The sequence below is a fragment of the Diaphorina citri genome, unplaced genomic scaffold (assembly GCF_000475195.1).
Source record: "Diaphorina citri unplaced genomic scaffold, Diaci psyllid genome assembly version 1.1 scaffold1048, whole genome shotgun sequence".
NCBI classification, from domain to species: domain Eukaryota; kingdom Metazoa; phylum Arthropoda; class Insecta; order Hemiptera; family Psyllidae; genus Diaphorina; species Diaphorina citri.
The window spans coordinates 95,542-119,047 of record NW_007378478.1 but is presented as its reverse complement, the minus strand read 5'-3'; the positions used below and the strand labels follow the sequence as shown (position 1 = coordinate 119,047).

The 23,506-nt window shown below is 33.8% G+C and overlaps 1 protein-coding gene and 1 long non-coding RNA gene across 3 annotated transcripts; both read right to left on the bottom strand.

Moving 5' to 3' along the window:
* Window positions 1-2,399: 2,399 nt before the first annotated feature.
* LOC103513931 (28S ribosomal protein S17, mitochondrial) lies at window positions 2,400-12,469 on the bottom strand. 2 transcript variants are annotated; one of them, XM_026827028.1, is made up of 4 exons: window positions 12,199-12,469; window positions 10,272-10,486; window positions 6,939-6,940; window positions 2,400-2,723 (listed from the first exon to the last, which is right to left on the bottom strand). In XM_026827028.1, the coding sequence occupies exons 1-4, from the start codon at window positions 12,316-12,318 to the stop codon at window positions 2,548-2,550; spliced, it is 513 nt and encodes a 170-aa protein (XP_026682829.1). In that variant the 5' UTR covers window positions 12,319-12,469; the 3' UTR covers window positions 2,400-2,547. The 2 variants fall into 2 exon arrangements, with proteins under 2 accessions (XP_026682829.1, XP_026682828.1); XM_026827027.1 differs by lacking the exons at window positions 2,400-2,723; window positions 6,939-6,940; window positions 10,272-10,486 and adding exons at window positions 10,981-11,108; window positions 11,649-11,863 and having other exon boundaries at window positions 12,199-12,456.
* A 2,767-nt stretch (window positions 12,470-15,236) lies between these two features.
* Window positions 15,237-16,303, bottom strand: LOC113469379. The gene is made up of 2 exons (XR_003392817.1): window positions 15,746-16,303; window positions 15,237-15,567 (listed from the first exon to the last, which is right to left on the bottom strand). It is a non-coding gene; the product is annotated as an uncharacterized LOC113469379 (long non-coding RNA).
* Between the last annotated feature and the right edge of the window lie 7,203 nt (window positions 16,304-23,506).

Genomic DNA, 23,506 nt, shown 5'->3' with positions numbered 1-23,506 from the left:
TCTTGAAAAAAAAAAAAAAGTTGAAACTTGCTTCGTTCGGTCAACTATTAACGCTGATACAGACAGGTACGATTTGCTCGAAGCAAAAAGGTAAGACGTTGCAACATTGTACAAAGAACACTACAAAGGTCTTTACACACGATGCTTCTGTGGGGCCCGTTGTCCGAAAATTAACATAAGGGTTCCCGCTAGGAATAACCCTGGATCCTTGCATTCCTTGCCCCTTTTTCCGATGAATTTTCAGATTACCTATTGAAATCTTCAATCCAACTAAATTGATGATCTTATAATCGGTGGACTGTGGAGTGGAATAACCGATTTCACAATAATATGAGCAAAAAGCCAGTATTGACAGATAGCATGTTGAATGTGCCAGCTCCCAAGGGATCACCAAAGTTAAGAAATACCTATTGTTCATGATTGGCAACTGGATGGGTGACCATGTGCTGCTGGCTTTTCTCCCAGGCTAAGTGAGGTTGATGAATGATGTGAGGAACAGGTGTAGCTTTTCACTAAATGGAGAGTAAAACCCCTGTCACTAAAAAACATTAACAGTTTATACAGTGCTGTTCAACTTCTATGAAACAAATAAAATAAGAACAAAGTGTGGAAATTGTAATAAAAGGACAATTTATTGGGTAATTTGGAAATTGTGGAAATTGTAATAAAAGGACAATTTAATAACAATTTATTGGGTATCATTGGGTTTGTTCACATAATAATTTAATACAAGTTGGCCAAGACTCCTTTGACTCTCTTGAAAGCCACTGCAATACCATGCTATGAAGTTGCTATGTACAGGATCACTGAAGTTGAGCAATGTTCCATGTGGTTAGTAGCCACTTGTACTGCTTGAAATTCATGAATCTTGTATCTACTGCTGGCATCCCAGCCCACTCAGGCTGAGGGAGGAGAATTTGACATTTGTTAGAAATTTTCAGATTACCTATTGAAATCTTCAATCCAACTAAATTGATGATCTTATAATCAGTGGACTGTGGAGTGGAATGACCGATTTCACAATAATATGAGCAAAAAGCCAGTATTGACAGATAGCATGTTGAATGCGCCAGCTCCCAAGGGATCACCAAAGTTAAGAAATATTGTTCATGATTGCCAACTGGATGGGTGACCATCTAGACAATTATGTGCTGCTGGCTTTTCTCCCAGGCTAGGTGAGGTTGATGGAACAGGTGTAGCTTTTCACTAAATCGAGAGAAAAACCCCTGTCACTAAAAAAACATTAACAGTTCTGTTTATACAGTGCTGTTCAACTTCTATGAAACAAATAAAATAAGAACAAAGTGTGGAAATTGTAATAAAAGGACAATTTATTGGGTAATTTGGAAATTGTGGAAATTGTAATAAAAGGACAATTTAATAACAATTTATTGGGTATCATTGGGTTTGTTCACATAATAATTTAATACAAGTTGGCCAAGACTCCTTTGACTCTCTTGAAAGCCACTGCAATACCATGCTAAGAAGTTGCTATGTACAGGATCACTGAAGTTGAGCAATGTTCCATGTGGTTGGTAGGCACTTGTACTGCTTGAAATTCATGAATCTTGTATCTACTGCTGGCATCCCAGCCCACTCAGGCTGAGGGAGGTAAATTTGACTTTTGTAAATCTTGTATCTACTGCTGGCATCGCAGCCCACTCAGACTAAGGGAGGTAAATTTGACTTTTGTTAGAAGATCAATTAGGTACCTATTGCTTGAAAAGTGATATGAAACTTCTATCAAACTCTCTTCTAAAGAAGGGGAAATCAGAGATACCTATATCAAAGCTCTGTAGAGTAAATTCTGTGCCTAGTTAGGCCTCAAATTCAAGGCCTTCTTGATTCTCCATCAGCTAAAGAAGGGGGAATCAGAGATACCTATATCAAAGCTCTGTACAGTAAATTCTGTGCCTAGTTAGGCCTCAAATTCAAGGCCTTCTTGATTCTCCATCAGTTTCAATATCTACTTGCAATTTGTTAGAAGATCAATTAGGTACCTATTGCTCGAAAAGTGACATGAAACTTCTATCAAACTCTCTTCTAAAGAATGGGGAATCAGAGATACCTATATCAAAGCTCTGTAGAGTAAATTCTGTGCCTAGTTAGGCCTCAAATTCAAGGCCTTCTTGATTCTCCATCAGTGACTTTTGTAGGTACCTATTGCTTGAAAAGTGATATGAAACTTCTATCAAACTCTCTTTTAAAGAAGGGGGAATCAGAGATACCTATAACAAAGCTCTGTACAGTAAATTCTGTGCCTAGTTAGGCCTCAAATTCAAGGCCTTCTTGATTCTCCATCAGTTTCAATATCTACTTGCATTTTGTTAGAAGATCAATTAGGTACCTATTGCTTGAAAAGTGACATGAAACTTCTATCAAACTCTCTTCTAAAGAATGGGGAATCAGAGATACCTATATCAAAGTTCTGTAGAGTAAATTCTGTGCCTAGTTAGGCCTCAAATTCAAGGCCTTCTTGATTCTCCATCAGTTTCAATATCTACTTGCACATTGGACTAGCTGTCACCTTCACACACAGCATGATATCTACTTGTACACAGCATAAGGTTGGTCATCATCGTCAAACTCATGATACCGAATGTAACTTTCTCGGTGCGTGAAATCTTTCTTGTCCTCTTGCCAGCCTCGCCGAGGTGCTTTCTTGTAGTCAAACTTCCTCTGTGGGTTTTTACCGTACAGTTCATAAAGTTCTTTGTAAAAATCTGCAGTAAGTACGGCAGTCTGGGGTAACATTAAAATTTGAAGGTAAGTTTGTCCTCACACCCGTGCCCTATAAGGAAGTTCTTTGTAAAAATTTGCAGTAAGTACGGCAGTCTGGGGTAACATTAAAATTTGAAGGTAAGTTTGTCCTCACACCCGTTCCCTATAAGTAAAATCTGAGAAAATGTTCTCCTCAAGGTACAAAAATGCCCTAACTTGATTTTTGTCCCATATTTTAACATACGGAAATTCATGATACCGAATGTAACTTTCTCGGTGTGTGAAATCTTTCTTGTCCTCTTGCCAGCCTCGCCGAGGTGCTTTCTTGTAGTCAAACTTCCTCTGTGGGTTTTTACCGTACAGTTCATGTGGCCAATGTTCCCCTTAAGGAACTATGAAACCCCCAACTTGTTCTCAATATCTTACACCTCATACTTTGAGGCTTATATTTAACAAGACTGAAACACTGAAAGAAAGCTTTCAAATCCATAAAAAAATAAAACCGAAAACAAAAAAATAATAAGAGAAACATTCTTCCATTTTGTAACAATACATACATTTTTTTCTTCAAAATTTTGACTTTCAAATCCATAAAAAATAAAACCGAAAACAAAAAAATAATAAGAGAAACATTCTTCCATTTTGTAACAATACATACATTTTTTTCTTCAAAATTTTGAAGTGAAAAACATTCCTCGGTAACTTTAGATGACCTCTTTTTATATTTTTTAAATATGTTTGTACTTAACATCGAAAGAAATGTTGATAGTTTAAAACTAAGTAAAATAAAAATAATAAACACAATAACCGTGAAAGTTACAAGAGAACCATTGTTACATTATTATTATTTTTCTACGAGTGAGAACATGGTAATAAGTAATACCGTACCTATCAATGGCATTCAAGAAATACAGTGACTTAAAAGATCTGTATTTGCGTTCCATATTATATATCTATTAAAATATAGCTCGTCATTATTATTAATATTTTTTCCATGTTAGAAAGAATCGATTGTTCATTCTAATGTAACAATTTATTTTTTACAGAAGAAAATCGAGAAAAGTGAAAGAGAAGCTGATAAACCATCCAATCAGGATTAAGCAAAAAAGGTTACCATATGGATATTTTTACACAAATTTTGGAGACTTTTAAGAAAGTGACACTAAGTTCGATCGACATACGACTTGATCAAAGTCGGTAATCATTTCAAAATTATTATGTGCTGGACACTTGCGTTGTTGTACGTTTTAGGAACTAAAGTGCCAAAATATTTTTTAAAGTAACAATAAAAGGGAAGACAGAAAATTGGTAAGAAGTACGTATAAAGATTGTTGTACTATTGTTAAGTAAAAATAGTCGGCATGAAAATATTTTGGAGCTACAAGCCATATGAAAGGAAAAACAATCAAAATATAAAGACAAGATCAATAACCTTGGAAAGAAAAATATTCATCTTGATACAACGAAAATAATACAATAATAACCTTAGAAAATACTACAAATAAAATAATAGACACGAAATTTGAAAGCTTTTCATGTGAAGTTCTTTAGGAAGACAGGAAATTGGTAAGAAGTACGTATAAAGATTGTTGTACTATTGTTAAGTAAAAATAGTCGGCATGAAAATATTTTGGAGCTGCAAATTTTGGAGCTACAAGCCAAATGTAAATTTAGGCTGCGATTAGGTATGCGGTTGGATAAACCTGAATTCCAGTACATTCTTCTAAATTTGGAGCGGACTTTATCTTAACAGAAAAGGGTCGTTGTAGGAACGACGGGCTTTCTCCTATCGTCTTGACGTTCTTTATTTGATTTCGGGACGATAAGACCTTAGCAGTTACAGTTTCCTCTATCATACCTACCAGTAATTTATCTGTTACCAAGGAAGTAAACCTCTGCAAACCAAATAACGATCACTTATTTATGGAAGGAAAAAAAATCTGCAATAAAAGAAACAATAGGTGTTGCAATAATTTCTTTCTTCTTTGACATCGATCCACCCGTGGGTACCTTGGTGTCACTCGTCCACCAAAACTAACAGACTAACACGTGTCCTCCCTTCTCCTCCTCTTCTTTCCCTCCCTCTCTTTCTCCTCCTCCTGTTTTTTCCTCTTTCTCCTCTCATTCTTTAGGCTCCCACCAAAGCTCACGCCAAATCGATAGGATCCCCGTGTATGTGCAGGACTAACCGGAATACCCCCTCCTCCTATCTCCTATCCCTTCCCCTGCCCTATAAGTAAAATCTGAGAAAATGTTCTCCTCAAGGTACAAAAATGCCCTAACTTGATTTTTGTCCCATATTTTAACATACGGAAAAGGGGGTGGCCAATGTTCCCCTTAAGGAACTATGAAACCCCCAACTTGTTCTCAATATCTTACACCTCATACTTTGAGGCTTATATTTAACAAGACTGAAACACTGAAAGCTTTCAAATCCATAAAAAATAAAACCGAAAACAAAAAAATAATAAGAGAAACATTCTTCCATTTTGTAACAATACATACATTTTTTTCTTCAAAATTTTGAAGTGAAAAACATTCCTCGGTAACTTTAGATGACCTCTTTTTATATTTTTTAAATATGTTTGTACTTAACATCGAAAGAAATGTTGATAGTTTAAAACTAAGTAAAATAAAAATAATAAAACACAATAACCGTGAAAGTTACAAGAGAACCATTGTTACATTATTATTATTTTTCTACGAGTGAGAACATGGTAATAAGTAATACCGTACCTATCAATGGCATTCAAGAAATACAGTGACTTAAAAGATCTGTATTTGCGTTCCATATTATATATCTATTAAAATATAGCTCGTCATTATTATTAATATTTTTTCCATGTTAGAAAGAATCGATTGTTCATTCTAATGTAACAATTATTCAATCGGAAAAATTACCAAAGAGAAATACTGAAAAAATATATGTTTCTTACAACTAAATCAAAAAAATATATCTACACCTCTTTATCACAGCCCTAGTAAAATTGGATCAAACAATAAAGTGTTGCTTGTTTTCAACACGTAAAAAAAAAAGTTGAGCTTAAAGTTCAACATTAGAATTGTCAATTCTGTTCAATAAAATTATTAGTTTGACCCTAAGAGAAGAATATTTACAAAATATATTAATTGTTATCTGTGTAATGTACGTACTCCTTTCTATGAATGCATCCGTATCTGTGTAATGTACGTACTCCTTTCTATGAATGCATCCGTATCTGTGTAATGTACGTACTCCTTTCTATGAATGCATCCGTATCTGTGTAATGTACGTACTCCTTTCTATGAATGCATCCGTATCTGTGTAATGTACGTACTCCTTTCTATGAATGCATCCGTATCTGTGTAATGTACGTACTCCTTTCTATGAATGCATCCGTATCTGTGTAATGTACGTACTCCTTTCTATGAATGCATCCGTATCTGTGTAATGTACGTACTCCTTTCTATGAATGCATCCGTATCTGTGTAATGTACGTACTCCTTTCTATGAATGCATCCGTATCTGTGTAATGTACGTACTCCTTTCTATGAATGCATCCGTATCTGTGTAATGTACGTACTCCTTTCTATGAATGCATCCGTATCTGTGTAATGTACGTACTCCTTTCTATGAATGCATCCGTATCTGTGTAATGTACGTACTCCTTTCTATGAATGCATCCGTATCTGTGTAATGTACGTACTCCTTTCTATGAATGCATCCGTATCTGTGTAATGTACGTACTCCTTTCTATGAATGCATCCGTATCTGTGTAATGTACGTACTCCTTTCTATGAATGCATCCGTATCTGTGTAATGTACGTACTCCTTTCTATGAATGCATCCGTATCTGTGTAATGTACGTACTCCTTTCTATGAATGCATCCGTATCTGTGTAATGTACGTACTCCTTTCTATGAATGCATCCGTATCTGTGTAATGTACGTACTCCTTTCTATGAATGCATCCGTATCTGTGTAATGTACGTACTCCTTTCTATGAAATGTACCCTACACAATTTTAGTACATAGCTTCCCAGAAAAGTACCTGTAAGATACACCTACCTTACTAATTATTTTTTCTCTAAAATGTACTCGTGATGTACCTACACAATAATAGGGACGTATACTACCTATGTATTTTCTACTGTCTAAAATGTGCTCGTGGCCAGAGGAGGGAGGGGGGAGAGGGGGAGGAAGATAAATTTTCCACATGATTCTAGATTTTGTCATACCCCTACTTCTGTATCTATCCCTATCTATGTACATATTTCATATACCTACTTAACTATACATATATTTTATATAAATACCCATGTACCTAATACATACTAATGTATGTATAGTTTTGCCATTAGAGTTTCGCTGCTCGTGTTTGCCCTTAAAATAGACAGCGTGTGACGGTTTTATTGTTCAGATTTGTGTTACCTTGAAAAGTAGCGACCCTACCCGGTCAATTAGAGCCAACTACTTCTGACTTTCTGAGAATACGACAATGGGTTACAAAGAAATGAACACTGGTACGGCCATAGTAGTTATTCGACTCAGGGGGTTCGTGCGAGTTTGTGTTATTTGAACGAAATAATGCAGGTATGTCTGTCACGGACGTGTCAGTGTAACAGACTCATGTATCAAACTAGCGTATGGGAGGGTTGCTTCTTGGAAATTCTTGGGTTCCTAGAAGAAGAGAAGGAGGAAGGGAAGAAGGAGCAATAGGAGAAGAGGAAAAGAAAAGAGACTTGGAAAAGAAACAAGAAGAGCAAAAGAAGAAAGAATAAAAAGAGGAAGAAAGAAAGAAGAGGAAAGAAGAGAAAAAGAAATAAGAAGGGGTGAAACAATAAGAAGAGGTGGAAAAAGAGGAAGGCAAAGAAGAAGAAGTGGTTACTAAAAATTTGGTAATAACTCTGTGAAAATAGATAATAATGGGTAAATAAATTATTAGTGTATAGCATAGAATTTGTTTTTTTCAATATATTATAACATTTATATGTACAAAATAAAGAGTAGAAATAAAGTAATATGTGTATTATGTACAGACAAAAATAAAATATGTTCGAGATCATTCGATCAATAGAAAGAAATATGTTTCTTTATTTGGTCTTCTACATACGAAATTTCTTCATCATTTTTTTAGATATGAACTAAAATTTGAACCGCTGACATGCCAACATTTTGAGCATAAAATTGACTGCTACAAGTGCTACATACAGCCTGACGACTTTTGAAAAAAATGGAAATTTCATTTCCACTTTGAGCTTTGCTGTTTGTAAACAAAACTTCAGCACGATATATTTAAATTTGAAATTTCACCTCAATTGCAAAATACGACAAATTGACTCCAAAATTGATCTGCTTCCTAAAAAGGAGAAGATGATGTATTGCACTGGAATTTTTCGATTAAATAATTATTTTGGTATACTATTTCAAAATTATTATGTGCTGGACACTTGCGTTGTTGTACGTTTTAGGAACTAAAGTGCCAAAATATTTTTTAAAGTAACAATAAAAGGGAAGACAGAAAATTGGTAAGAAGTACGTATAAAGATTGTTGTACTATTGTTAAGTAAAAATAGTCGGCATGAAAATATTTTGGAGCTACAAGCCATATGTAAATTTAGGCTGCGATTAGGTATGCGGTTGGATAAACCTGAATTCCAGTACATTCTTCTAAATTTTTCTTGGGTGCTAATAGAATTTACAAAAATAAATAATAAAACCTTTGGGGGAAGAAAGGTTCATGAAATTGAAAATCTATAATAGGTTATTCTTTCAAAAAAGAAGAGAAAAAAAATATTATTTTCATGGAAAATATTCGGAAATATGGTTACAAAAATAGATATTAAATGCTTTTGCAGTTTTAGTGATGATATATTTTCATCAATGAATTTGTATATGTTTTAAAAACACACGAATAGAGAGAAGCATAAATTGGCACCATGATAACATTGTTTTCCATTATTAGATAATGTTGAACTTATTTTGAAACATTAAAATTTGTTTATCGTACTTCACATTCAATAGGTTGTGTATTTTTAATAGATTTGGTCTGTAAAAAATATAAATTTATTATTTTATAATTTGTCGATTCAATGTTGTTATTATAAATTTTCCCCTTTAGAGAAATGTAGATATATTTATAATTTGAAAAGGACACTATAAATTAACAATATATTTTTCATCTCGAGTTAAGATTGTTTTCATACCATACCTTGGTTAAATTGTTTCGAATCAAAATATTGAAAGAAAAAATTGATTTATTTTACATTTCATTACAATCTCAGATGATTAAATACTCGATATTAAATAAAAATAAAATGTATGTTCGAAAATATAATTAAGTATGTACAAAAAAATAAAACTTCTAAGAACAAAACATAATAGTACGTAAACATTTAAGTATAAATTAAATAATATATATATGTATATATTTTATAAAACACATTTTAAATATATTATAAATATTTTTATAGAATATAAAATACAATAAAATATATACCGTTCGGATTAAATAAAGCAGAATAGGAAAAAGAAGAAACTCAACAATAAAATAATAACTATGTATGTAATAATGCAAATATTTTATTATTTTTAAATTATATTGCTGAATAATAATATATTTATTACATATTATTAAATGAAAATAAGGCTTTCAAAGTTCATGTCTAATAATAAGAAAGGAAACACAATTGCTTGTAAAATAATAGAATATGTAATTCTTTTAGAGGCAAATAGAGACTGTTTCCTTATTTTTCACTGAAACGAAAATTTAGAGTTATATAATTCTATCAATAAAAATAAAAGTGTACTTCAAAAGTTAATACATGAACAAGCAATCTACACATTAACTCGGAATAGGGCCATTTTAAAGCACATCTAATTGCTGTATGCTCAACAAAATAATACATATAATAAAACGAATTTGCGGAAAAAATAATAACGCCTACTTGAAAGGTATTTTAAAAATAGCCATATATTTAATTGAAAAATAAATTATTAATAAACTCTAACACTACATTATGATCGACGATTTTATTGTTATTTAAAAAGCTATCAAATAAAGTATATTTATAAATAAATATGTATAGTTATGATATTACATTGTACAGATATTGTTATGTCTATGTCTAGAATAAAAATTATTTTTAAGGATATAAAAAGATTTAATTTATTACTAAATAAAAAATTAATACTTAGTCATAATAAATTAGGTATTCTGAGATATAGTTTGGTGTATAAAAGGAAAATTAGCAATCCTTTATTTCTTCGAAATCCATAGTTTGATTATTATTTTTCAATCCATTCGTCAAATACTTATTAAGTTATCATTATTAATTTATTACCTATATTTTTAATTCATTAGAGTTTGTATGTATAAAATTAGTAGAATGCTAAATATTAGGCTTTAAAGAGAACAAAATGTTTACCTGAACCTGAAACTCATAATTTATTATATTAAGTACCTAGGTACAATAATAGAAGACTAGAAGAGATACAATAAGTTATAAACTACACAAAATTTAGCGCCATTTTAACAAAAAGAAACTGAGAAAATAGCAAACTTGTCTCACCTGTAAGCAACTTTGCCCAAGTCAACTCTCAGTCCGACCACTTTCTTGCCGGTAATTGGATCTGTTATGTCTCCGAGGGGATACACAACTTTGTTAACTTTGTGAGTGATGAGGGTGGTGAGCTTCTGAGGTAGTTCTTCAATGAGAACAATGTCTCCGGTTTTGCAAATCTTGTCAGGATCATGAGCATACATGACGGTGAATTTGGGGAAGTACTGTGTCAAAATAAAATTGGTTGTTAGTTGTTAGGATATTGGGCAATGGTGATTGGTACCAAAAAATGGTATGTTTACTCATTAGAGTCATTAGGTTATGAGCCCAACAAGACCTTTCTCTCAAGAAATTATTTTGTACCTAATAATTTGATTTTTAAATGTTTAAGGAAGGGAATTCAATTTTGCTCATAAGATTTCTGGGCAATTATTCAGAAGCCAAAACAACGAAAAAGAAAGCTCCTTTTTGTGTTTAACCTACTCCTATAATACTGGTCAGTGTGCTCATTTGAGCCAGCTCCTTTTTGTAGCAATTTTTCATGGTTGTGGCTTTTGAACTAGTACTCATGCAGCTAGAATTTTTTTAAATATCTCTCATATTTAAATTTGATTAGTTTAGCCATCTAACTAAATTTACAGATTTACACCAACACAAAAAAGTGTGTTCTTTACACAGAAGCAACATTCTCCCGTACATTCAAAATTGTCTAAGCAAACTTTTAGTTATTCTCGGTGCGTGAAATCTTTCTTGTCCTCTTGCCAGCCTCGCCGAGGTGCTTTCTTGTAGTCAAACTTCCTCTGTGGGTTTTTACCGTACAGTTCATCTTCTTCCTCAAGATCATCCCTGGAAAAATTAAAAAATAAACAGTCAGCATTTTTTATTACAAAAAAAAAAAAAATAAAAATAAAATAAATATATCTTTCAACAAAGATCTTCTTATTATATCTTTACCATTCACTATGGCATACAATTCCCTATGAAAATAGTGCTGAGTCCAATGAAAAGCATTGGTTTTTTTTCTGTATCCTCTCAAGTCTATTGTCCTTGCAATGTTGAGTACACCCTGGCACTAAACACAGGGCCATAACATCAGAAAAACATTCTGTTGGAGTAGGATGATCTCCTATTGAAGGAACTTCTAGAAAGATATTCTGGCAGCATAAACAAGGTATATTCTATTCTAGACTCACCTGTATTACTTACAAATAGCCACTCTATTGTCCTTGCAATGTTGAGTACACCCTGGCACTAAACACAAGGCCATAACATCAGAAAAACATTCTGTTGGAGTAGGATGATCTTCTATTGAAGTTTTTCTATTGAAGGAACTTCTAGAAAGATATTCTGGCAGCATAAACAAGGTATATTCTATTCGAGACTCACCTGTAAGCAACTTTGCCCAGGTCAACTCTCAGTCCGACCACTTTCTTGCCGGTAATTGGATCTGTTATGTCTCCGAGGGGATATACAACTTTGTTAACTTTGTGGGTGATGAGGGTGGTGAGCTTCTGTGGTAGTTCTTCAATGAGAACAATGTCTCCAGTTTTGCAGATCTTGTCGGGATCATGAGCATACATGACGGTGAATTTGGGGAAGTACTGTGTGAAAATAAAATTGGTTGTTGCTATCCAGTTTTGCAGATCTTGTCGGGATCATGAGCATACATGACAGTGAATTTGGGGAAGTACTGTGTGAAAATAAAATTGGTTGTTGCTGAAGTGGGAAATGATGATTGATATCAAAAAATTGTACAACTGAACCATTTATGTTCCATCAACATCCATCAGTACAATCTGTGGTATTATTACACATTAGTGTTGACTGTTGAATGGAAAGTTACATCCTTGAGGTCACTCAAGAGAGAGACCCTTACATTTTCCCTTACATTCAAAATTATCTGAGCAAACTTTTAGTTGGGACATGTACTACTTACTGTGTGCAAATAATCATCATAGACATATCGCTTGACAGAAAATCTGGAGCAGTTGGATTTGACTGTCGGCAAACATTTGCCGAGCAATAATGAAGCCCTCAGTGCTTGTGATAACCGCATTACTGAAATTGAAGAATGATTTCTCGACTTTAAAAGCCTTCAAGACTGTTGTGATGGAACCTTTTCTTTAGAAGCTCTAGATAAGTTGATAAGTATAATTTTTAATTTCACAGAAAAAGGAAGGACTTGAAAAAGTTTTTTTTTTTTTACAAAAAGTCAAGATAATCAAAAATTCAAATTTTCCCGCTCCGACTTTTAAAACCGAAGGTAAAGAACGCTTCACACGATGCTCGAAAATTGAAAATACTCTCACGGCTTTTCGTTACCCTACCATTTTGCCAAATTAGTATTACTTTCTATTGCCTACCTTTAGTTAAAATTGTTAAAAACAAGGGGACCTAGGCATTCGAAATGAATAGCATGATACAAATAAAATTCCTAATGAAACCATTGTCTCTTTGGAAAGGCTTGGAATTTTTTTTTCCCCCAAAGTGGCACTCTTTGAATAAAAATCGTAATTTCTCGCGAAAAATGAGAACCCTTTTATAGAATGGTCGAGAATAATATTCTGATATTTTTGGTTTATGGATTTTTACCTTGACATAGGTACCGGCAAGATTCGTTCTCGGAACGGCTGGCTTTCTACTGTCTTCTAAGCACATTTAGAGCAAGCAGTAGGTATATCCCAAAAGTCCCCGAAGAGCCCGAAAAGGTACCGATACCTTTGGATGGGTAGGAAATGGGAATTAAATCACCAAATCAGCAATCACCATCAAAATATCAATACACGTAGGTACATATTTGGGGTCCCAGAACTGAGCGGAGTCTTTTTTTGGTCCAAAATTTTTTCCAGTAGGTACCTAAATCCACATGAGTCATCATAAGGCCTGTCGTCATCATAGGTAGTAAGGCCTGTCGCACATTGGAAACGATAGTCACGCGACACGCGACTCTAGTCTGAGAGGTGGTGTCATTTTCATAGATTTGGATTTTCAGGCGGCATCGCACGACTCTGCGCGCCAGCGCCAGGCTTAAACCCTTGTATTGCTTCTGCAAAGGATGCCATTATTTTCCAATATTCAATTAAGAACATACAGTTCTAATTAATGTCTTTATCGTTTATTTATGATTGACTTAATTTTATAATATAAGATTCGTTTACCCTGAAAAGGAAAAAAGAACAAAAATTGTCTTTAAAATAAAAGAAAAAGATTTTCAAATTTTCCCGCTCCGACTTTTAAAACCGAAGGTAAAGAACGCTTCACACGATGCTCGAAAATTGAAAATACTCTCACGGCTTTTTGTTACCCTACCATTTTGCCAAATTAGTATTACTTTCTATTGCCTACCTTTAGTTAAAATTGTTAAAAACAAGAGGACCTAGGCATTCGAAATGAATAGCATGATACAAACTCGCACTTCGTTTCGCGTGTTCGCTACGCGGGGTTGCATATACGGTCGCGCTACGCGCTCCTGGGGCTTCGTGGGGTTGTGCATGGGGTCGCGCTTCGCGCTCCCTTGTTTACGGTCGCGCTGCGCGCTCCCGGGGGCTTTGCGGGGTTGTGCATGGGGTCGCGCTTCGCGCTCCCGGGGGCTTCGCGGGGTGGGCATGAGGTCGCACTTCGCGCTCCCTTGGCTTCGCTCCTGAAAACTAATATCGTCCCTGAGTCTTGTCTCAAAGAAATGAAAACTCAAAACTAAAAGCGAGAGCAAAATATTAAACGTAAGAAAAGTTTTGCTGGCCTTAAAGCGTGTTCCCCGTGTATTTCTTATGGGGGGACTAAAAAATGTCAATATCTCGGGAACGGGGGCTTCGCGAACGGGGGCACGTAGGTACATATTTGGGGTCCCAGAACTGAGCGGAGTCCTTTTTTGGTCCAAAATTTTCTCCAATACCTAAATCCACATGAGTCATCATAAGATTCATAAGGCCTGTCGTCAGCATAGGTAATAAGGCCTGTCGCACATTGGAAACCATAGTCGCGCGACTCTAGTCTGAGAGGTGGTGTCATTTTCATAGGTTTGGATTTTCAGGCGGCATCGCACGACTCTGCGCGCCAGCGCCAGGCCGAGCGCGCCAAACCCTTGTATTGCTTCTGCAAAGAATGCCATTATTTTCCAATATTCCATAAAGAACATACAGTTCTAATTAATGTCTTTATCGTATACATATTTATGATTGACTTAATTTTATAATATAAGATTCGTTTACCCTGAAAAGGAAAAAAGAACAAATTGTCTTTAAAATAAAAGAAAAAGATTTTTTTTTAGTATTTATTTTTTCAAATTGATTGGCAGTATATATCTTGTATGATAATAGATATAATAAAACATAACTCTACGAATCTAAAAATAAAATATAGAATATTAAAGGTCAGATAATATTGATTTAAAGAGAATGTTCATCAGGAAGGTTTAGGACCACAATCTGGGTTTAAAAGTCAAATTTAACCCCTGAATTAAGCAATCCCATTGGTTGATTGCAAACTTTTTGGACAATCAGAGAAGTAACAAAGGCATCTATGTACATGCAAACATATCGTACATTGTACTTGCCAGAGAATTTTGATTTGATTTTTTTTTTATATATATATAAATAAGGAAAAGAATGCCAAAATTAAGAATAATACGGGATTAAAGGTAACCTACTATATGAACACAATCAGTTTTTTATATCTTAAAAATCACATTAGACTTAAGTCCAGCGCCACAGGAGCTTTTTGCTAGTACCCGAACTATTTGATTGATTGAAAAGTTCAGGCTCTGAACCTTGAATTATTATAAGCTCGTCAGGGAATAGACCATGTAAAATGTAATTTGGGACACAAATATTATCTTGAAGGCCATTAAAATTGAATTTTAGAATGTCCTTTTAGTGTCCCTTTTGAGGGAATAGACCATGTAAAATGTAATTTGGGACACAAATATTATCTTGAAGGCCATTAAAATTGAATTTTAGAATGTCCTTTTAGTGTTCCTTTTGTTTGTGTTTTGTGTCCTTTTAGTGAATTTGATAATCATACAATATGTGTGTCTGAAGTCATCACTTGAGCAGCCCATTTCACTAAAAACAGTCAGAACTAGACAAAATAGAGGCTCTGTGGCCCTAGGCATAAACATTTTTTACAGAAGAAAATCGAGAAAAGTGAAAGAGAAGCTGATAAACCATCCAATCAGGATTAAGCAAAAAAGGTACTATATGGATATTTTTACACAAATTTTGGAGACTTTTAAGAAAGTGACACTAAGTTCGATCGACATACGACTTGATCAAAGTCGGTAATGGTTTTCGTAATATTTTATTTTTACCTAGTATGTTTTAAGAAAGTGACACTAAGTTCGATCGACATACGACTTGATCAAAGTCGGTAATGGTTTTCGTAATTTTTACACAAATTTTGGAGACTTTTAAGAAAGTGACACTAAGTTCGATCGACATACGACTTGATCAAAGTCGGTAATGGTTTTCGTAACATTTTATTTTTACCTAGTATAATTTTTGCTCAATTCCTGAAGGCTAAAATAACAAACTTAAAGTTGCAAATATTCAAGGAATAAATTATGAAAACATAATGAAAGGAAAAACAATCAAAATATAAAGACAAGATCAATAACCTTGGAAAGAAAAATATTCATCTTGATACAACGAAAATAATACAATAATAACCTTAGAAAATACTACAAATAAAATAATAGACACGAAATTTGAAAGCTTTTCATGTAAAGTTCTTTGTAAAAATCTGCAGTAAGTACGGCAGTCTGGGGTAACATTAAAATTTGAAGGTAAGTTTGTCCTCACACCCGTTCCCTATAAGTAAAATCTGAGAAAATGTTCTCCTCAAGGTACAAAAATGCCCTAACTTGATTTTTGTCCCATATTTTAACATACGGAAAAGGGGGGTGGCCAATGTTCCCCTTAAGGAACTATGAAACCCCCAACTTGTTCTCAATATCTTACACCTCATACTTTGAGGCTTATATTTAACAAGACTGAAACACTGAAAGCTTTCAAATCCATAAAAAATAAAACCGAAAACAAAAAAATAATAAGAGACTCTTCCGATCTACATTTTAAATATATTATAAATATTTTTATAGAATATAAAATACAATAAAATATATACCGTTCGGATTAAATAAAGCAGAATAGGAAAAAGAAGAAACTCAACAATAAAATAATAACTATGTATGTAATAATGCAAATATTTTATCATTTTTAAATTATATTGCTGAATAATAATATATTTATTACATATTATTAAATGAAAATAAGGCTTTCAAAGTTCATGTCTAATAATAAGAAAGGAAACACAATTGCTTGTAAAATAATAGAATATGTAATTCTTTTAGAGGCAAATAGAGACTGTTTCCTTATTTTTCACTGAAACGAAAATTTAGAGTTATATAATTCTATCAATAAAAATAAAAGTGTACTTCAAAAGTTAATACATGAACAAGCAATCTACACATTAACTCGGAATAGGGCCATTTTAAAGCACATCTAATTGCTGTATGCTCAACAAAATAATACATATAATAAAACGAATTTGCGGAAAAAATAATAACGCCTACTTGAAAGGTATTTTAAAAATAGCCATATATTTAATTGAAAAATAAATTATTAATAAACTCTAACACTACATTATGATCGACGATTTTATTGTTATTTAAAAAGCTATCAAATAAAGTATATTTATAAATAAATATGTATAGTTATGATATTACATTGTACAGATATTGTTATGTCTATGTCTAGAATAAAAATTATTTTTAAGGATATAAAAAGATTTAATTTATTACTAAATAAAAAATTAATACTTAGTCATAATAAATTAGGTATTCTGAGATATAGTTTGGTGTATAAAAGGAAAATTAGCAATCCTTTATTTCTTCGAAATCCATAGTTTGATTATTATTTTTTTTTAGGCGTGAAAGAAAATAACTTTTAATGTTTTAGAGCAGAAATACGGTAACTTGGGGGGACTGTAGTCAGTACAAGATTGACTTGGTTTGGAGGCAACTACTCTACAGAGAAAAGGAAGCTATACTCAATGTAAAGTATTCAAATCAAGGAGCCCAATATTTAGACCTATTGAGTCAATGAACATGAAATAAAATTAAGAAAAAAAATTAACATATGTCTGCTCAAAGTTTTAAAAATTAATATTATTAAGCACAAATTATTGATTTAAAAAAGTTTTAAAAACTATGTTGTCAAACACAATACTTCATTACTCACACAAAACCTTACTCTTCTAGAATTTATTAAAAATAATCATTTATCCATAAAATATATTAATAATAAATTGTACTTCTACATCATAACATAATAATAAAAAAATGAACATGTCCATTTTATAACAACCCTTGGCAAGAAGTTCTCAAAATTTAACAACTGATTCGAAACATAATAATAAAAAAATGAACATGTCCATTTTATAACAACCCTTGGCAAGAAGTTCTCAAAATTTAACAACTGATTCGTAACATAATAATAAAAAAATGAACATGTCCATTTTATAACAACCCTTGGCAAGAAGTTCTCAAAATTTAACAACTGATTCGAAAAAAATGACAGTAGAAAGTTAGGTAGGGTATCAAACTTAGTACATAAACGAGTATTGATGAGTATCACAAAAGCACTACAATAAATCTGTTTCGTTACTTTACTCAAGCCGTCAGGAGTTATTAAAAAATAAACACATTCATTTAACACAGCTTGAAAATTATTCATTCATTCATGATTTACGTATCTGCCAATAATATAATAAATTCAATAAATAGCTACATTTAAGTAGATTTTATAAGGATTCTTTTTCTTTTATCTTTTATATGTTTCCATTTATTTGTGGACAGATTTACCGCCAATACAGCTTGAAAATTATTCATTCATTCATGATTTACGTATCTGCCAATAATATAATAAATTCAATAAATAGCTACATTTAAGTAGATTTTGTAAGGATTCTTTTTCTTTTATCTTTTATATGTTTCCATTTATTTGTGGACAGATTTACCGCCAATAAAAAAAAACGATACCTTCAATTTCATTGATTGAGTCCAGCATTAGAATTAGAGCATTCAAAACCAATCTTATGCTAACTTTATAAATATTAAGTCTTTTAATAACCTGTTTTTGAAAATAACAGATATTTTATTTCGTCAATTAATAAGAAAAAAATACTTATATAAAATAAAAAGATTGAAGCATAAAAATTGGTTTAAAAATTATGCTAAATAAAATTTATAATAATCTGTACAATGTTTGAGGAAAAAATTAGTCAGAGTTTGTATGTATAAAATTAGTAGAATGCTAAATATTAGGCTTTAAAGAGAACAAAATGTTTACCTGAACCTGAAACTCATAATTTATTATATTAAGTACCTAGGTACAATAATAGAAGACTAGAAGAGATACAATAAGTTATAAACTACACAAAATTTAGCGCCATTTTAACAAAAAGAAACTGAGAAAATAGCAAACTTGACTGATGACGCTGTTATTTGGCGAAATGGGCGCATGTATGAATTCTGAAATGTACTTGTGTCGTCGCGTGGGGAGATATGAGATTCTTAAAAACTGTACGCTCGTGATGTACCTACACAATTTGAGTACATAGCTTTATTGCTTTATGCATCCGTATCTGTGTAATGTACGTACCTTTCTATGAAATGTACCCTACACAATTTTAGTACATAGCTTCCCAGAAAAGTACCTGTAAGATACACCTACCTTAGTAATTATTTTTTCTCTAAAATGTACTCGTGATGTACCTACACAATAATAGGGACGTATACTATGTACTTACTAATATTAGCAAACTTGTTTTTTTGTACTTGGGACATTTGGATGAAAGAAAGAGGTAGCCAAATTCCAAAGGAGGAAAGCGAAACACAATTCCCTTCAAAAAGTTCTTTACTAGGTTACAATCTGCTTAGTTTTGATTTTGGTGTCCGGTGCAATCTTTTGCAGCTCCTTACTAAAGTTATAATATGAAAGCTAATAAAACCAGGCTTTATATGTCACTCCATTTTTGTACATTCAAACGGACACAACAAGGTAACAAGTTAGGCAAGAGGAAGCTGTAAATTATAGTAAGGTAGATATAGGTATTGGTGTCCGGTGCAATCTTTTGCAGCTCCTTACTAAAGTTATAATATGAAAGCTAATAAAACCAGGCTTTATATGTCACTCCATTTTTATCAAGAGAAGTTGAAAAATTGAGTACATTCAAACGGACACAACAAGGTAACAAGGCAAGAGGAAGCTGTAGATTATTGTAAGGTAGATACTAGATATAGGTATATTCTACATTCTACATTTTATTATTTTGCAAACGGAAATTTAGAAAAATGGTCGCGGGAAAATTAGGTGTCCAAAAGAAAAGACTAGAATCTAAACCAAAGCACTCTTCCGAGCACTTTAGTAAGGGGTTCATCCCCTGTGAAAAGTTTAAAACAAACCTATTGAGAGAAATTCAATTTCTTTCCGAACTGGCACTAGTGGGAATCTTGTGCTTCCCGGGCGAGATACAAATTGTCTTCTAAAATTGTCATGGTGGACATGTGAAATTAAAATAAATATAAAACATCTAAATGTAAAAAAAAGGCCACAAAGTCACGACCGCACGGGCGAACTGGCACTAGTGGGAATCTTGTGCTTCCCGGGCGAGATACAAATTGTCTTCTAAAATTGTCATGGTGGACATGTGAAATTAAAATAGATATAAAACATCTAAATGTAAAAAAAAGGCCACAAAGTCACGACCGCACGGGCATTCGGGTCAAATTTCTTAGATCCTCAAAAGTTTTGTTGTAGCAGTGACAGCAGATCAGTCAACATCTCCTCAAAAGTCAAAAGGATCACTCAAATTTCGAGAATCCAAGAAATTTGAACCCAAAGTAATGACCTTTTTTTTCTCCTTCCAAAAGTCAACAATCGGGGGACTACCAAACATTTTTGGTATGTGGACCCAATGTAGACTCTTGGGGAAGAGTATTTGTTGAACCAGTTTCCCAAACGAAGATAAAGAGTACACGGAGGGTCCTTAGGTCCTCACGGCGTACTCTTTCCCCTTGGCTCAGTCTCCGAAGCGACTGCACGCTTTCTTCCACTTGCACTGCGTGCACCAGAGGTCGCGATGTTCCATCCCGTACACCTTGCGGCATTTCTTCGAGTCCCCGCGCACTTTGCGCGTCGGACTGCTAGGCAGTTTCCCAGGGGCGGACGCGTATGAGAGCTTCATATATTTGAGAGGGGAATGGGGTGAGGATCCAGGGACGGAGAAGGCCCAGGGCGAGTAGGTTTGGTGATAGTTGTTCACTTTGGGAATGGGCATGGGGCCGGCGGCGCTGTGGTTCTGCCCGATGGCCGTCGCGACCAGCCCTGGCTTGCTCAGGTTCTTCTGATACTCTGGATCTGCAGAGAAAAAATGTTTATTATTTATACTTATACCTACCATAGATGTAGACTTATACTCTGTTCACGTCAATGGAAAAAAAATTGATACAATCTATTTTACAAATTAGATAATGTTGAACTTATTTTGAAACATTAAAATTTGTTTATCGTACTTCACATTCAATAGGTTGTGTATTTTTAATAGATTTGGTCAGTAAAAAATATAAATTTATTATTTTATAATTTGTCGATTCAATGTTGTTATTATAAATTTTCCCCTTTAGAGAAATGTAGATATATTTATAATTTGAAAAGGACACTATAAATTAACAATATATTTTTCATCTCGAGTTAAGATTGTTTTCATACCATACCTTGTGTAGATATATTTATAATTTGAAAAGGACACTATAAATTAACAATATATTTTTCATCTCGAGTTAAGATTGTTTTCATACCATACCTTGGTTAAATTGTTTCGAATCAAAATATTGAAAGAAAAAATTGATTTATTTTACATTTCATTACAATCTCAGATGATTAAATACTCGATATTAAATAAAAATAAAATGTATGTTCGAAAATATAATTAAGTATGTACAAAAAAATAAAACTTCTAAGAACAAAACATAATAGCCTCTATCATACCTACCAGTAATAGAAACAAATATTATTTTTTACGAAATTCATTGAAGAATATTTATCTGTTACCAAGGAAGTAAACCTCTGCAAACCAACTACAAACGATCACCTATTTATGGAAGGAAAAAAAATCGGCAATATAAGAAACAATAGGTGTTGCAATAATTTCTTTCTTCTTTGACATCGATCCACTCGTGGGTACCTCAGAACCTCAGTGTCACTCGTCCACCCAACCGAAGACCAAAACTAACACGTGTCCTCCCTTCTCCTCCTCTTCTTTCCGTTCCTCTCTTTCTCCTCCTCCTCTAAATTTTTAGTCAACATCGTTATATCAACTTCCGAAAATATAATGATAACAGAAATCAAAAATAAATTTAATAAACTATGAGACTATCAGTTACTAAAAATTTGGTAATAACTCTGTGAAAATAGATAAGAATGGGTAAATAAATAAATTATTAGTATATAACATAGAATTTGTTTTTTCAATATAACATTTATATGTACAAAATAAAGAGTAGAAATAAAGTAATATGTGTATTATGTACAGACAAAAAATAAAATATGTTCGAGATCATTCGATCAATAGAAAGAAATATGTTTCTTTATTTGGTCTTCTACATACGAAATTTCTTCATCATTTTTTTAGATATGAACTAAAATTTGAACCGCTGACATGCCAACATTTTGAGCATACAGCACGATATATTGGGTAGATTCCTAGAATACGTCTCCCGACTTGGCCCTTCGACCTGATCTTTAAAATAATAATAAATGCCGTTTCTTTGTGTTATTATATAACAACTTTGGTGCTCACTGCAGAATGGTACGATTTTCCAAATTTGTATTTGTATTTCTTTTTTTTTTATTTTGAATAACAATTTACAATACAGAGAGAACTTATCCTAAGCTGATATAATAATAAAGCTTCTAAGATAAGATGACTCTCGAAGACGAAGATAAAAATATCTCAATAACCCAGCGCCAAACGTTTACCTACCCTACCATTCTGGCACTGGTCGCTATGCGCATAGCTACTCATTTTCCCTACGAGACGGAATCAATCATTTGCATGATACAAGTTTCTGACCCCGCCGGGAATCGAACCCGGGTCTCCAGCGTGCAAGGCGAGCGCAGTGACCACTACACCATGGGAGCTGATTGAAAATTACCTCCAATTTATTTTTGACACCGCCGGGAATCGAACCCGGGTCTCCAGCGTGCAAGGCGAGCGCAGTGACCACTACACCATGGGAGCTGATTGAAAATTTCCTCCAATTTGATATGGCTAAATTTCTTACCTCAAATTATCATTACCCCCCAAATTTGATACGTTGAGGGACTGGTTTTACCCCCCAAAATTTGACGGGGCCGGGAATCCTCCAATTTGATATGGCTAAATTTCTTACCTCAAATTATCATTACCCCCAAATTTGATACGTTGAGGGACTGGTTTTACCCCCCAAATTTGACGGGGCCGGGAAATCCTTCACTGTGAGCCTTTAAGATATTTCACCAGGGAGGTCTTGAATGCTCCTAGACTTTGTGAGTCTCTTATATCCCTATGAAGAGACTTAATTTAAGTTAGTTAAGTAAGTTAAGAAGAGACTTAATTTAAGTTAAAGAAAATCTAGTGATTTGAAAAGAAAAGAGAAAGTCAACATCTAGGAATATGCTTAGTATTTACTTTCCGTGCGGGTCTCCAGCGTGCAAGGCGAGCGCAGTGACCACTACACCATGGGAGCTGATTGAAAATTACCTCCAATTTGATATGGCTAAATTTCTTACCTCAAATTATCATTACCCCCAAATTTGATACGTTGAGGGACTGGTTTTACCCCCCAAAATTTGACGGGGGCGGGAAAGGTCTTACCCCAATTTGAGATGGGACTGTCGCACATGATCTTCGACGGTGTTGAGCGATGACGTCACGAAGTAACATTTGGGCCAGGTGCATTGGTAGACGTGCGAGGTGGGGCTGGTGCTTGTGGGGGGACTCGTGCTGGCAACTGACCCACAGCCGGAACTACTACTGCTGCTTTGGAACTGAAAACAGACAAGGGAGAGCCGGAGGTTAGGTAAAGTCGGCGAAACATGCCTTTTTTAAACACAGCCGGAACTACTGCTGCTGCTTTGGAACTGAAAACAGACGAGAAGGGAAAGAGAGGTTAGGTAAAGTCGACGAAACATGTCTTTTTTAAAGCT